This window comes from Rhinoderma darwinii, chromosome 2 (genome assembly GCF_050947455.1).
Source record: "Rhinoderma darwinii isolate aRhiDar2 chromosome 2, aRhiDar2.hap1, whole genome shotgun sequence".
NCBI classification, from domain to species: Eukaryota; Metazoa; Chordata; class Amphibia; order Anura; family Rhinodermatidae; genus Rhinoderma; species Rhinoderma darwinii.
In genome coordinates this window covers 74,191,838-74,208,821 of record NC_134688.1, presented here as the reverse complement: position 1 = coordinate 74,208,821, position 16,984 = coordinate 74,191,838, and the positions used below count along the sequence as shown (strand labels likewise).

General features: G+C 40.8%; 1 protein-coding gene across 2 annotated transcripts in view; it reads left to right on the top strand.

The window, feature by feature from the left end:
* The window catches only part of LOC142740621 (phosphatidylinositol 3,4,5-trisphosphate 3-phosphatase TPTE2-like), a 55,232-nt gene that overhangs the window by 22,860 nt on the left and 15,388 nt on the right, over positions 1 to 16,984 (top strand). For both annotated transcript variants that reach the window (XM_075850046.1, XM_075850045.1), the window contains 9 exons: positions 858 to 905; positions 3,749 to 3,910; positions 4,426 to 4,545; positions 7,129 to 7,228; positions 8,381 to 8,444; positions 9,417 to 9,481; positions 12,988 to 13,048; positions 15,221 to 15,302; positions 16,527 to 16,615. In XM_075850046.1, coding sequence (XP_075706161.1) covers positions 858 to 905; positions 3,749 to 3,910; positions 4,426 to 4,545; positions 7,129 to 7,228; positions 8,381 to 8,444; positions 9,417 to 9,481; positions 12,988 to 13,048; positions 15,221 to 15,302; positions 16,527 to 16,615 — 791 coding nt within the window. The remainder of the gene's footprint in view (positions 1 to 857; positions 906 to 3,748; positions 3,911 to 4,425; positions 4,546 to 7,128; positions 7,229 to 8,380; positions 8,445 to 9,416; positions 9,482 to 12,987; positions 13,049 to 15,220; positions 15,303 to 16,526; positions 16,616 to 16,984) is intronic.

Here is a 16,984-nt window from a genome sequence, read left to right as displayed (position 1 = left end):
CTTGGTAACTGATATGTGACAGACTGAATGAGACACATATCCATTTCAGAGCCTCTTGGTAAAGGCATAAGTAATACTCCGAGTTTATTTATAAAGACAGCAGCGTATGAAGGTGATGTGGTAAATGCCATTTCCTAGACTTCGTTCACATTTGCATTGGAGGCTCCATTCGGCATTCAGCATTACATACAGCATTATACTTTCTCTCACAGATACCATGAAGACACCCTGACAGAACCCACTATAAGTCAAGGGGTCCATCCACCGGTGGTAATCCATTGTACAACAAGTCCGGCACTTCGTTGTAGCTTCTGTTATAACCAGAAGCCACAACACAGAGCCGCACATAGTTATAGGGATGTCATGAGGTCAGCGATAGGGAGCGGGGCCAAATTTACCGCAAGTGGTTTACAGGTTCCTTGGTTTGACCCCTTTTTAAACTTGGCTGCCTCTGCTGGCCAATAATGGAAAATATAAAAATGAATATATAATGTTTCATATTTCCTTACATAGTTAATGTATTCCCTTTAAAATACCAAATTAAATTTCAAAATGAGTTATTTTTCTCCAAAATATCCTTTAGTTAAATTATCACTATTTTTGATAATTTAAGAAATAATAGATGCCCTTACTGTAAAGAATCTGTGATGTCAGAAGTAGCCTCAAGGTTTTATGATAAATGTGTGTGTATATGTATATGTATGTGTATATATATATATATATATATATATATATACTGTATATATGAAACTCAGTGCATTAAACCAAAGTCCTAGAATGTCATGTTATACTGTCCATAGAACAGTATTATGACTAGATTTATTTTTATTTTTGCCTTGTCTTGATTTTTTTTTTAGCAAACTGAGGAAACTGATTGCTCCCCTGGTCACGTCATTTGGATTCAGGTAGGATATTATTTGTGTTAACTGAAATGGACATTTTAATAAAATAGAAGATGAATCATATGATTTCCAATTTTTAGGTTGAAATAAGACCAGTTAAAGTAGTTGTAATATAACCTCTGCTTTTGTAATATACACAGTGTTAAATAGCGCTTCCTGAGTGGAGATCTTGGCAATCCCCTTTTCAATACAAGGATACCCCAACTACATGCTGATCCGGGTCTCTGCTGGAACCCTCCTCAAGATCAGCTTTAGTTGCAGGATAGATCCTGATTTTCCATAAAGGAACACCAAGCTTTTCTTCTTAACCCCTTCTATGACATGGTCAGTAGAACAAAGAGGAGGATATCCCTTTTTAGGCATCACAGGGTATGGGCGATGCACCCAGGGTTCATTGCAGGACCCTAGGGTTACTGGGCATTCTTATGGATGACATAGCAACTGTCTGCGTTCAACATACACAGGGTAATGTTCTAGCATATATGTTTATGTTAAGTAAAATGAAAGATCTACAGAAGAAACCTTTTTATGAGAAAATAAATGAAAAATAAAATAACGATAAAAAAAAATGTATAGATTTTTGTTGCAATACATTTCATTTAATATTAATTAGAAGACACCAGATAATATAGAATATTTTGTATCTCCATAAACATAACAATCTATAAAATAATTTGGTCAACGATATGAAAAAATTAAAACTGAGATGAAATTGTTTTTCTCTTTCTGCATTTTCCTCCATAAATTAAAAAAATTCGATGTTAAAAGACTTGTACCCCAAAATGGTGACTAACAAGGTACAACTTGTTCCATGAAAAAAACAAGTACTCCATACAGCCATTATGGATTAAATAAATAAAGGATGTAAGAATGAGGGTAGGCAAAATTTTTTCTTAAAGGCCAAAATGACTGGGTCCTGAATAAGGGCTTTATTAGGTCCGGGTCTCAGTGTGTGACATACAGCTTATTAAATGTATTTTTAGGTATGTGATAACCAATGGTTCTCGTTCTGCTCCGGTCATGTGATAAATACAGAAGTGCAGGAGTGACTACACTCAGCGCTTGTCCACACGTAGCGGAATTGCTGCGTATTTTCCGTCCAGAATTGCGGACTGAAAATACGCAGCAGAATACGGTAGCAGCAAAGTGGGTGAGATTTAACAAATGTCATCCACACGCTGCGTAAAATTTTCGAGCAGAAATTGACCTGCGGTGCATATTTTTCGTACTGTAGCATGTCCATTCCTGTTACGGAAAGAGGACTCAATTGATGCGTTTTTAAGAGGAGATGTCACCATCTCCCAGTATTGAAAGAATCCGCAGCACAATACGCAGCGTTTTCTGCAGTAAAAAATCCAGGAAATGGTGCAGTTTTTCCACAGCGGATTGTCTGCTAGTTTTAATGGAAATTATGCAAAAGTTTTCTGCAGCAATTCTGTTACGTGTGGACAAGCCCTTATAGTATGTGTATCACAGCACTGCCCATCACATGACCAGAGGAGATTTATATCCACTAAAAGTAAACAATGAAGGTTTCCATTGAAGTATTGCAAGTAGAGGTCTTGGAAAAGTGTGTGGAAATGATACAGAAAGTATATTACAAAATTGTATAACATTATACCAAAAAAGTTTCTTTTATTTCATGAAACTATAATGCCCCTTTAAGCTGAAGTTTTGGAAAGAGGCCTGTTTTTTAAAACTGCTTTGAAATTGAGTGAACCTGTCCCCTTCATTACACTTGTCATACTGCTTTTTATTGCTGCCTGATTATAGATGAGTTTACGTGATATTCGATGCAAAGACAAGTATAAAAGTTGAGTTACATGTTTAAAGGGGTTGTCCACTACCAGACAACTCATGACCTATCCACCGGATAGGTCATCAGTACGTGATCTGTGGGGGTTCGACACCCGGACCCCGTAATTTTAAGCCGCTCTGGCTGCCACCGGGCACCGGACGTCCATGCCGGAAGCAGATAGCTCCAGTCGTGGAATAGCGGCCAAGCTGCAGTTCGGCAGCACGGCCGCTATGCAATGTACGGAGCCAACTGCTTCCAGCTCCGTACATTGTATATTGTGCCGTAGCGTCCGGTGACGGCAGGCCACCGGAGCAGCTGTGCAGTGTTCGGGTGTCGGACCCGCACTAATGATATACTGATGATCTACCTGGTGGATAGGTCATCAGTTGTCCAGTAGTGAACAACCCCTTTAACGTAAATCATATGATATCTGTGAAAATGAGTTCAATGCGGGCAAATACCAAGAAGGAGTCTGTCCTTATTCCTTATTCAGTTTCAACCGCATTAGACAACATTTTGCTAGTGAGGGAAACATTTCAGTTTACAAAACAAATGAAATGTAGACTTAGGTGGAGCAGAGATTTCCGTGACAGCGTTTGACAATAATATTTAAAGGACAATAAAGTTCCAGTATTGATGTTTACATATCGTGTCTCAGATGATTTCATTTCTTAAAGTGGTGACGAAAAAAAAAAGTTATTTTCCTATATGGCTAATTCAGTTTAGTACCAAATCCTCTAGGTGTGATCTTGGCGTTTTGGACAGAGCTCAGGCTAGTTACTCTGTATGCTAGACCTCTTCCAGCTGAAAAAGCATTCAGTGCCTACCTTGTGTGTAAGACTTAGGCTCTGTTCACACACAAACTCAAAAACGTCTCAAAATACGGAGCTGTTTTCAAAGGAATGGTCGATGGAAACTCCAACAGTACAGTTCATAGAGTTAATAGAAATGTGAACCATGAACACATGTATATTGATTGGATTTGATGACGCCAGGACCGCTTCTTTTTTAGGAGCACTTTTTTAACGTTTTTTTTTTTTAATTGCAGGGTATTTGGGGTTCTTCTTATCGTTGTGGATTTTGTGTTTGTAATTGTGGATCTGTCTGTTGTGGACAAAACCAAAGAGACAGCAGCTATCATATCGGGCATTTCCTTATCTATTTCCCTCTTCTTCCTGTTGGATGTCCTGCTGCACGTTTTTGTGGAAGGGTACGTGACAAAGTCCTGTAATATTATTCTAGTTTAAACCTGATTGTAGAGAACACATTCTGACTACATGCAGATCTGTTCAATGTATAATCTGATCATTCAGCAAATAATAAAACATTATATGTGTTTATGAATGGTCAAGCATTTTTGATCTGCAAAGTATTGCACATGTTAGAGCAGCAGTTTGTGCTTCGGAGCTGCTCTTCCTGCTGTAATTGGGGATAGGAGCCTGCAATAGTTGTCAGCCATTTGACTGTCTTTCAGCTGCAAACAAGTAAATACAAACCATTGTTATAAGACCACTGAATTATTTAGATGATGACCCGCAGTGACTTTTTCCATTTCCTCATATATCCCCATTGTGTCTGGCACTCTGATCGCATATCAGGCTGTCACTCATTGTCCATTGTCCTTCGCTCTCCAGCTCTTTTCGAGATATAAGTAATATAAACATATACTGTGCTGGGGTGAACTGGTTCATTATTTGATTTATGTTTCCAATATTTTTCTTCCAGATTTCAGAAGTACTTTAGCGCTAAGCTGAATATTTTTGATGCTGCAATTGTTGTGGTCACGCTCATAGTTACTCTGATATACGCATTCACGGATTTCAGTGGAGCTACCAATATTCCAAGGTATAATGTTATCCTCCAATGTATTTAGAGATAACGTGTAATATTCTGATGTGAGGTACTATTTCAAAGTACAAGGGTTTATTATAAAGATATAGATCCACTTGTCTGCAGCTATACATCTACCATGGATTTTGTTGGTATCTTGTATATCGTCAGTTAGTAAGTTCCAGAACACATAGACATAATTCAGTTAGACAACCCTTGTAATGCCGAAGCTTGGTACCCCCACTTTGATTTAGAGTGGAGAGCTGCTGACAAACAGCGTCTCTCACTATAGTGGACGTGAGCTGTCCATGTATTACATGGGCAGCCATTGATTTAACGTGATACTGCATTTCCACAGTAGTGGCTGCGGTGTCTACCCAATTAATAGGGATGTCTGTGACGAGGCAACCACTTTAAATACTGTCTGAGTAGATTTCAAGTGACATTTAGAAAATTCTCCTTAGTGGTAGATGACATATCAGAGCTTCCAACCTGCCGCTGGATGTGACATCAGCACAAGAACTGTGTCTAATGTCATCATGTACAATGCAATCTCGCGGGAATTGCATCACGTTTCACCATCTGGTAATCTATTGGACGAATCTGGGTTTGGTGTATGCAAGGAAAATGTTACCCACCGAAAAGCATAGTGACTAGTCTAAAATTTGGTGGAGTAGAGTCAATGGCTTGGAGCTGTTCTACAGGTTTTAGGCTAGACCCCTTATTTATAGTGAAGGGAAATATAAATGCTACAGTACACAAAGACATTTAGGACAATTGTATTGTTATGTCAATGCAAGTGGAGCGATACCTTAGGGTATGTTCACACTAAGTTTTTTTTGCAGGCAGAATATTCTGCCTGGAAAAATCAGCTCCGGATTTTTTAAAGTGGTTTTGCACCACACGCGCTTTTTGCAGCGTTTTTTGCAGTGATTTTTTATGCAGTTTTTGGCGCATTTTTTTTGGATTTTATTTTAGCTATTTCTTCAACCGACAGAGGGAATTACCGCCAGTGTTTTTTGCCGAAAAACGCATCAAAAATCGCGGCAAAAAATGAGTTTATTTCCATCTCCCGTTGATTTCAAAGTGTTTTTTGAGGCGGAAAACGGCTCAAGATAGGGCATGTCGCTTTTTTTTCCCACCTCCCATTGAAATCAATAGAAGGCAATTTCGTCCATTTTTTGCCTTGGTCTTTACAAAAAAACTCTGTGTGAACAGGGGTTAAGGCTGCTGGAGTCCGCTGGGAGAGAGTGTGCACGTAAGCCCGCAACGTCTAATCCGTAACCACTCTGGTAGACAGAATCTAAGGTGACTCTAAGTTGTTCGCCAGAGCTGACCGCAAGGTGAGATGGACTTTGCTGCTTAGAACCCAGGTTGGAGAAGAGGTGCAGTGCAGGCAAACCTGAGCTGGAAACCAGACAGCCAGTAGGTTAACGGAAAGTCCAGAAATGGAGTAGAGGTAATCAAACAAGCTACGGTCAAAACCAGCCGGGAGCGGATAATCAGAATCGGTAGGGAGAGGGTTAACAAGAGACAAGCCGAGGTCAGTATACACGAGGTCCAGAAATCAGAAATGTAGGAGCAGTCAGGAGCTTGATCAGGAACCAGGAAACAGGAAGATTCACAAGCAAAGACAGGTGGCAATAAACAAGTATAAATACAAGTCCACAGCAGATTGGCAGAAAGACAGAGAAGAGAGATAGGCTCCACGCAAAAGAAGAACCGCACAGAAGCTAGACAGGTTGTCATTGCAGCTTTAAGGGAACAGGTTTTTTCCTAACATGTATGCTTCCAACTTTGTGGAAACAGTTTGGGATTCGGCCCTTTCCTGTTCCAACATGACTGTGCCCGAGTGCACAAAGCAAGGTCCATAAAGACATGGTGTGACGAGTTTGGTGTGAAGAAACTGAAGTGGCCCTCACAGAGCCCTGACCTCAACCCCATTCAACACATTTGGGATAAATTGGAACGTCAATTGTGAGACAGATCTTCTTGCCCAACATCAGTGTGTGACCTCACAAATGCTGTTTTAGATAAATGGCCAAATTCCCATAGACATGCTCCAAAATCATGTGGAAAGCCTTCCAAGAAAAGTGGAGGGTGTTATAGCTGCAAATGCGGGACCAACTCTATATTAATGCGCATGGTCTGGAAGTAGCTCATATGGTATTTAGCTAATATCTAGACTCTTAGGCTGGATTCACACGAGCATGTTCGGTCCGTAAAGGACGGAACGTATTTTGGCCGCAAGTCCCGGACCGAACACACTGCAGGGAGCCAGGCTCCTAGCATCATAGTTATGTACGATGCTAGGAGTCCCTGCCACGCCGTGGAACTACTGTCCCGTACTGAAAACATGATTACAGTATGGGACAGTTGTCCCGCAGCGAAGCAGGGACTCCTAGTATCGTACATAACTATGATGCTAGGAGCCCGGCTCCCTGCAGTGAGTTCGGTCCAGGACTTGCGGCCGAAATACGTTCCGTCCTTTACTGACCGAACATGCTCGTTTGAATACAGCCTTAGACAACACCATATACTATGCATGCAAATATATATGTATTTACTATTCATATATATCTTTTTTTTTTTCTTTAGACTGGTAAACTTTTTCCGAGCCCTGAGAATAATTATCTTGGTCAGAATATTTCGTCTGGCTTCTCAGAAAAAACAGCTCGAAAAGGTCACTCGTAGAATGGTGAGTTTTGTGTCTGTTACTAAAATTGTTACTTGGTCCCATGGTAATTTGGTTAATATATGTCACCTGTTCTTGGATCAAACGATCTACTCATAGAAAAGTAGGAGTACCTGTTACACAGAGACCTAATGAAAGCCATCACTGTGGCAGAACTGGCAGTACCTTCTATTGAACTTCCCCTTGTTGTCCTAAGGCCTTATTTACATGAAAGTGCACGTTTTGCACGCGCAAAAAATGCAGCGTTTTGCGCGCGTTGCAGTTCCGTGTGTCATCAGTGAATGGTGTGTGGCTACGTGATTTTCACGCATATGCCATCTTTATGACACGCGGTTTTGATGTTTAAAAAAAGAAATGAAGGAAGTGCTTTTATTTTTTCCATCATTTCTCTATCTACTGTTGCGCGAATCACGCGCGACACACGGAAGTGCTTCCGCGTGCCGTGCGCAATTTTCACGCACCCATTGACTTCAATGGGTGCGTGATGCGCGAAAAATGGCCAAATATAGGACATGTCGTGAGTTTTACGCAGCGGACATACGCTGCGTGAAAATCACGGACTGTCTGAACGGCCCCTTTGACTAACATAGGTCCGTGTGATGCGCGTGATTTTCACGCGCGTATCACGGACGTTAAACACGTTCGTGTGAATAAGGCCTAATTGTGATGCCAATGAAAGTTGTGCAACTTACTATGACAGTTGCAGGTAGTATTTTGAGTGCCCTTTGGGTGCCTCCCATATTACTATAGTTCTTTTCAATGTTGCCAAAAGTTATTATGGTGAAAGAGGCTAAACTAATGCAAATAACTGTTAGACTAAATTATTCTTCCTTCTATTAAATTATGGGTGACTACTAACTTACAGGTTGCAGAATGTTCAGGTGACAACACAAAAAAGAGCTTACAATCTTCAGTTAGCCAAATGCGTTGTGATATTGGAGTCAGTATAGGATACCATGTCAAGTAAAAATACTTAAAAATTTGACAGAATCATTGTGAATGTGTTGCTAAATTAATCTGAAAGACTTCCATATTGCCAACTACTTCCACATTTATGTTACCGACCTGCCCTTAGATCATGCATTAGGATCAGGTCATAGGGGGGGGCAGTATGAGACGTCATGTATGTCTAAAGTAAAACGTGTTTTTTTTCAGGTCTCTGAAAACAAAAGAAGATATCAAAAGGATGGCTTTGACCTGGATCTCACTTATATCACTGGTGGGTGTCACGAGTGTCATAGTAGACCATGTAGTATTATAAATATCCAGAATATGCAGTCATTACTTATGATTATCAATAACATCAGACACATTAAAGGTTTTCCCATCAGAGACATTTATGACAAATTCACAGGATATGTCATAAATGTCAGATAGATGCGGGTTCTACCTCTGGGACCCGCACATACCTTTAGAACGGGGCCCCCTAAACCCTGTTCTACCTTTGTCTGTTCGCGCTGCCTAATGGCCACTTCCAGGTTGTATGGTCAGGAGTTATGGAAACAGCGTAACTTACTGAGCTGCGCTGTTTCCATAACTCCCATAGTAGTGAATGGCAGTTACGGTAGCAGCTTAGCATGCGAGCTCCGCTGTTTCCATAACTACCATTCAGTTCTATGGGAGTTACGGAAACAGCGTAGCTCAGTGAGATACGATGTTTTCATAACTCCCAACCATGTAACATTTTTCATGCTCGGAATTCAGCCGCAAAACACAGTGGCAGAACAGGGTTTAGGGGGCCCTGTTCTAGAGACAAGTGCGGGTACCAGTGGTGGGACCCGCATCTATCTGACATTCATGACATATACTGTGGATATGTTATAAATGTCCTTCATGGGAAAACCCCTTTAAGATAACGATTTCAACCATTTTAGAGGATTATCTGGTCGCCCATCTGTCTGCCAACCATTATCTAATGTGTGTGGTGATTTTGACAGGTCACTTCATGTACTAGTATACAGAAGTCTCTAGCTGCATCTTTTATTATTAACCGATAGACATTAATCATTCATCCGACCACCATCCATTATTAACCAGTGAAACAAGACAAAGATGCTTTGAAATGAAAAAAAAGGCATAAAGATAGAAAACCATCTCATACTTAATTCTATAATATTTATTTCAGGCTATGTTGATAAATAGGGTTGCAATTTACTAAAACAATTGTGAATTTTCTAATTGATTTTTATAGACAGAATAATTGCTATGTCATTTCCATCATCTGGAAAGCAGTCTTTTTATCGGAATCCTATAAAGGTATGTCTTTACTGATACAATATTTGAATTCAGTGTTTTCCAATGCAGTCCTCAAGGAACCCCAACAAGTCATGTCTAGAGGATCTCCATACAGAAAGCACATGTGCTAATTAGTGATGTAGTGAAATTACGAGTAAATTCACACAGAGGTTTTTGTCAGGCAGAAAAAATCTGCCTCAAAATTTCTTTAGCCTTCTCTATTACGCATTTTGTGCTACGTTTTTTGTCAGGCTTTTCATAAATGAATCAAAAACAAAAAAAAAGCCGTGGGCGTTTTTTGGGCAAAAATTGTGCAAAACATCACTTCAAATGAGTGGCACATTATTTTTCTGCCTCCCATTGTTTTCAATGCTAGGTCAGAGGCGGAAAGAGAATGCCGATTTTATTCTCCCCTTGAGCGGTCAAAAGCCGCCCGGGAAAGAAATACCTCTGCCGAAATCAATGAGGGGATATTTAAGGATTTTTTAGGTGCTGATTCCGATGCAGTTTCTGCATCATAAATCAGCACCAAAAAAACTCTGTGTGAACTGACCCTTATTAAATCACCCAGGAAAGGAAATATCCTCAAAACATGGTATTGGGGGCTCCTTGAGGACTGGATTGGGAAAGACTTATGTTAGAATAGTTTCCCAAAAAATGTTTCTAAGGGGGGATTCACACGAGCGTGTATTGGGTCCGTGCGGGCCCCGTGGTTTTCACGTGCCACGCACAGACCAATACAAGTCTATGGGGCAGTACAGACAGTCCGTGCTTTTTGCGCAGCGTTTGTCAGCTGCGCAAAAAGCGCGACATGCTCAATATCTCCGCGTATTTCGCGCATCACGCACCCATTGAAGTCAATGGGTGCGTGAAAACCACGCAGGGCGCACGGAAGCACTTCCGTGCGAACCGACTGAAACATCGCACCAGCTGTCAAAAGGATGAATGTAAACAGAAAAGCACCACGTGCTTTTCTGTTTCCAAACATCCAAACGGAGTGTCTTTGAGATGAGCGAACCCGGACAACCGAACCGAACTTCACCGGGTTCGGCCGAACTAGTTTTGGCCGAACCCGGCAAAAATTTTGCCGGTACGCGACGTCAGGAGATAGTCACTGTCCAGGGTGCTGAAAGCGTTAAACTGTTTCAGCACCATGGACAGTGACTTCCGATCCCAATATACATGAACGTGTAAAAAAAAAAAGAAGTTCTGACTTACCGATAACTCCCGGCTTCTTCCTCCAGTCTGACCTCCCGGGATGACAATTCAGTCCAAGTGACAGCTCCAGCCAATCACAGGCCAAGCACAGGCTGCAGCGGTCACATGGACTGCCGCGTCATCCAGGGAGGTGGGGCCCGATGTCAAGAGAGGCGCGTCACCAAGGACGCGTCACCAAGGCAACGGCCGGGAGGGAAGTTCTCGGTAAGTACGAACTTTTTCTTTTTTTTTTAACAGGTTTCTCGATATTGTGTTCGGCATTCACTGTCGAGGGTGCTGAAAGAGTTACTGCCGATCAGTTAGCTCTTTCAGCACCTTGGACAGTGACGGGCGTCGACTAGCCTCATCTCTATGATGGTGGCTGCGCGAAAATCACGCAGCCGCGCATCATACACGGATGACACACGCAGCTGTCAAGTGGTTTTTGCGCGCGCAAAACGCCGCGTTGTTTGCGCGTGCAAAAACGCAACGTTCGTCTGAATCTGCCCTAAAAATTATACTAAACAGGTAAATTAATAGCAGCTTATTGTATGTATCTAATTATATATAGAAAACATGGATCAGCACATAGTAAGTGGGACTTTAGGTAATTATGTAGAGTATTAAGATAGAAAGTTCTTGCTTTAGTATAGAAGTCAGTATTAGGCAATTACAGAATGGGAGACCTCAAAACAGCCGTATCAAAATCATGTATCAGTTGGGTTGGTTGGTCAATATATTTTTTGCTATCAACCCATGCGCATCTACCTGCTATCGTTCAATACACAATACTTCGGGCCATGTATGGAGGAAAAACCACCATGTGCCACCAGCAGACTGACCACTAATAATCCAATGAACCATACAGGTGGTCCAGCCGTTCTACTGAAGCAATTACTTTTCCGAGCATGACATTAATCTGTCAATCAAAATTGACATTGTCCTTCTCCTTTAGATAGGGATGTGTCTCTATATTGCAACTATTTTCTAGGCCAGCAGTCTCCAACCTGTGGTTCTCTAGCTGTTGCCAAACTACAACTCCCAGCATGCTATGCAAAAGCTGGAGAACCACGGGTTGGAGACCACTGTTCTAGACTATCCCTTTATGTTAACTTCTTTTAAAATTATCTAACAGTCTGATGTGAGACCAAAAATGTTAAAACTCTCTAGTTAATTTAGTTGGAATTAAAATTAGATTTTATATATAGAATAACATACCCCCTAATGTAAATTATACGAGTCCTATAAAAGCATACGTGCCTCAGTCGTCATCTATCTGGACTGCAAGGTGACTTCTAATATTCTTGTTATTTATAGTAAAGGGTACTTTATTACTTGTAATGCACATATCAGCCGCTGCAGAACCTCTTTTTGGAGATGGAGCTTGGGACTTCATTTCAAAGTTTAAAGGGATTGCCTCACAAAAGAGGTGGCTTCTCCATCCTCTAGCGAACAGCGGATTTTGCCGGGGAAGTTGCTGTCAGCTATACTTCTCATCTGCAGGGGAAATGTGGTATTACGTGTGGTCGTTGAAATAAATAGCTGATCATGTCATTGATGGAGTGCGCCAGTGCGAGAGCTGCTGTTTGCTAGCGGCTATCTACTTTGGCTCATAGAGGGGAGTCCCTAACAGGGGACTTCCTACCCCCCTGACGTCCATATAACAATGAAACAACCTATTGAATTGTATTAATTGTCCTCTTTACAAAGAGAGTCTGCAGCAGCTGCGGTGTGTATTCTTGATTTATGTTGTGATTATTGATGAGTATTATATGGATATTAATTCAGTTCTCTTCTCTTTCCTCTGTCTACTTCTCTCTTTTAGGATAATCTCCTATTTTTCTGCTTTCCTGTTTGATGCCTTTCCTTCCTGGTAAATTTCCCTATTTCTCTCTGTCTGCCTTTTATTGTTAAAATAGTAATTTGTGATAATAGTGATTAAAGGATCACTAAACCCTTTTCTTTTATTTCCCCCTCCATTTGTACATTGGTGTTTCAGTGGGGTTTTGTGTGCAGAAATACATACCGATCCCGGCATCATGTCGTTTTCCGGTCCAGTGCCGCCCACGTGATCTTCCCTCTGACCTGCCTGTGCTCGCTGTGCTTTTCAGAAAATTGGAACTCAGGCTCTCAATACATTCCTTTGGGAACCAGAACGAGGCTCTGTAGGAATACATTGAGCCTGAGTTTCGGTTTTCTGAAAAACACGGTGACCCGAAAACACCAATGTACAAATGGAGGGGACATAAAAGAGAAAAGTGGAGTGCTTCTTTAAGACTTAATAAATCTCAAATTAACATTTTAAGTCTGAATTTATAATTTTTCTTCAGGAAGTTTCACGATTTTTGGACTCCAAGCATAAAGACCACTACAAGATCTACAACCTGTGTAGTAAGTATGTTAAATGCAATGACTTTTCTCTTTATTTCTAGTATATAAGTATATGATCAGGGGGAGACCCAGACAGCTGAGGGCCCCTATGCAAGAACAGTATATGGGGCCCTTGCTCTCCAATATCTCATCATAGATCGCCCCCTTACGTCTCTCTAACAATTTATCAGTAATTGTAAAGTAATGCACCTAGGACGCAATAATAGTATTAATGCATACACATTAAATGGAATAAAACTGAGGATAACGGAACAAGAGAAGGACCTGGGTATTCTGGTTACAAATAAGCTAAGCAGCAGCACTCAATGTCAGACAGCAGCTGCAAAAGCAAATAGGATTTTAGGGTGTATAAAAAGAGGGATAAAACCTGTAATATTACCCCTCTATAAACCCCTTGTAAGGCCACATCTTAAAGATGGAATTCAGTTTTGGACTCCACATTGCAAAAAGGAGATAGGAGAACTGGAGAGGGTTCAGAGGTGGGCAACTAGATTATTACATGGGATGGGAGGTGTCTCTTACAATGAAAGGCTAGAGGAATTGGGCTTGTTCAGCTTGGAAAAAAGACGTATTAGAGGGGATCTTATTAATATGTATATATGTGAGGTCAATACAAAGAACTAGCACATGATCTGTTCTTTCCAAGGATCTACAAAGGACCAGGGAATATTCATTGCATGTGGAAGATGTTTCAGACATTAATATAGGAAAGGGTTCTTTACTGTTAGAGTGGTCAAGCTATTTAATGCCCTTCCCCAAGAGGTAGTGATGGCAGATACTGTGTCATCATGTAAAAAAAAGGCTAGATGATTATTCACTGACAAATGGCATTGAGGGTTATTACAGATCTAGCAATGAATGACGGGTAATTTATTGAGAAGGGTTGAACTTGATGGACCTGTGTGTTTTTTCAACCTATGTAACTATGTAACTATCGGTGTACTTATCAAATACTTACACTGAAGGAAGCCAATTTTATTTAAACTAAATAAACATTCATGGCCGTTCAGCCTATCAGCTAGTACCATAGCCCTCAGTCATGTTGATGGCTCTTTGGTTATTAATGGCCATTGGCACAAACGGGTGACCTCCAGTAAGGTTGGAGGGCACAATGATTACTATTTTTTTTCATAAAGAAACAACATGTTTGCCATTCAAGTTGGGAATAACAGTATTGTATATTACGCATTGGATCTCAATAATAAAAACGGATATTTTGTCATCTAAACTATCATTTATTAGAATACAACCTTATATTATACACTAAATCCCTTATACAGTCTGCAGGGCCAAATATTACTGCTAGACTCTATAAGCACTTTTGGTGCCCTCATATAACCCCCTTTTCAATAGCTACATCTCAATACTTATTTATTTCCTGTTGCTTATATAGCGCCAACATATTCCACAGCGCTGTAGAGAGATATGTACCATTAAAATCAGTCCCCGGTCCCCAACTAAATTTTCATTTTTCTAATGCAAACACACTAACACCAATTCCATTGGAAGCCAATTAAAGGGGGTTTTCCAGTCACAGAAGTTATTACCAATCCACTGAATAGGTGATAACTGTTAGATCTGTAAAGGGTCTGACTGCTGGGACCCCCACCAATTGCCAGAACGGTGGTCCCGTGTCCCCCATAGCCCCTGGCTGGGAGCCACCTGCCAGCAGGCAATGAATGGAGCGCAGGTCATGCATCTGCTATTCCGCTCCCTTCATAGTCTATGACACTGACTGAAACTGCGAGCGACTGGGGGAAACTGTGTATAGGTGATAACTTCTTGTGACCGGAATACCCCTTTAACCTATCAGTATGTTTTTGGAGCGTGGGAGGAAACCGGAATTACCTGGAGGAAACCCACACAATCAGTAGAAATACATGATCTGTAGTTTTGATGTTTTAGAGGCCATAATATAATGTTACTACCCCACACGACTCACCCCACCTTATTCATTCTGCTATTGGCTGAGCTGTAGCTGTATTTGGCAGTAAAATAAAACAGGCCTGGCATGCATGTTATAAAGGTAGAGTGGCTCCTGGAGCTGTGCTGCCTATAGGCAGAGGCCTAACGCTAACGCCTAACGCTAATGGTGACTTTGCCTGTTTGTTATTCATAATGCAGACTTCATGTGTCATTTGCAGTTTTTAGTTCATGACATCTCTCTTACAGGTGAAAAGGGCTATGATCCTGAGATCTTCCATTACAGAGTAGAGCGATTCTTTATAGATGATCACAATGTGCCATCTCTAGCGTAAGTGTAATAGCTCTGCTCTCGATATAAGTTCTGCAACTTTCCGATGTACTTTGTGCTTCCATTTCTTACCATTTTAAGGATCTTTGCTTGTTGTCAATGAATGGAAATATACTTGTTTACTCTCATACTGAAAAATATCTACTAGTAGCCCAACATTCCCACAGCTGCAGTTTGTTACAATGTATCAGTCTAGGTAAGAGCTATTAGCCTGGAGTCAGGACAGGAGTGAGCTATATCCTTCTACTGTGTTTAGCTCATGGAAGATTGCCTAGACTGATACATTGTAACAAACCTTGAAACAATTATGTTACTATTCACTTGTATCAAGCAGAGATCTTAAACATGGTGAGATATTGAAACATATAGGGGGGAATTTATTAAGGGGGTATTTTCACAGGATATGCCATAAATATCTGATAAATTAATTTCTATGCAAGTTACCGATACAGTTTAGCTCAGCGAAATTGGCTGTTTCCTGAAATCCCAACCACCTTCACCGCCTGGATGCAGCGGTCACCTTATCAGTCAGGGACGGGTTGAGGGACCCCCGTTTTTCAAAAGAGGTGCGGGTCCCAGAGGTGGGGTCTGTGGATATGCCATATCTGTCACAAACCCCTTTAAGACTGGCATTTCATACACCAGTCTTAATCTAACACACGCCCCTTAATAAAGTAGGCGCATCTCTGGCGCCATAAAGTCAAATCTACTCCAGATAGGAGCTTGAGTAGATTTGCTCTATAATTTATGTAAATTTCTGGCGCAAATTATAGTAAATTCGCGAGCCACGCCCCTTCCTCTAAGCCTCGTTCACTTTTTCGTAACGTAGTATTAGCGGAAAAAATGCCTCAAAAGTCAAAAAATTTATGCAAATTGCAACTTTTGTGATATTTACAACTTTTTTACTCCAGAAAACGAGTGTAGATCGAATCATAAATTTCCCCCCTTGTATATTAGAAAGTGGTACAATCTTTCATCATACAATAATTAAGAGTTATTTGCATAAGACTGGTAAACTACTTTAGGGTATGTTCACACATGTCAGATTTCTCTACCATACATCTAAAATGAGGTTTGTAAAAAATCCCATAAACATGCTGCAGAAACAACCCCAGTCAAATAGGTGATTCTGATTTTCTGCAACAGAAATCTGCCACGTGTGAACATATCCTTTAAGCTTTCATGCGTTGTCATGTAACTACATGGACCTTTTCTTCATATTAGTGACATGTTGAAGTTCACAGCCAGTGTGCGTTCTTGGATGGCACAGGACCCAAAGAATGTGATAGCCATTCACTGCAAAGGAGGAAAAGGTAAGAGGTAACATGATCTGCAATCTTGTACCTTAGTATATTGCTTTCTTATTATTTAACCGCTGCTTTTTATGCATGTTTTATGTATTTTATGACCAGAGATTGAATATTTATGTGACTATGGCAGCTTCCAATACTTAGTACATATGAAACTTCCTGTTTGTTGCATTACTGTGGATTATACTTTGTTTTAGGGCTCATGCTCATGACCGTAATACAGCTCTGTAGAACCTCTAGAGATGTATGGCGTCTACTGTATCTCATTTTGGCTCCAATTTCATATGGAGGCATATAGAGATTTCCTTCTGTTGGATTATGATCATGTCGCCTTAGGGTCAATGTTTTATTAAATCAAACAGGAGATATTCA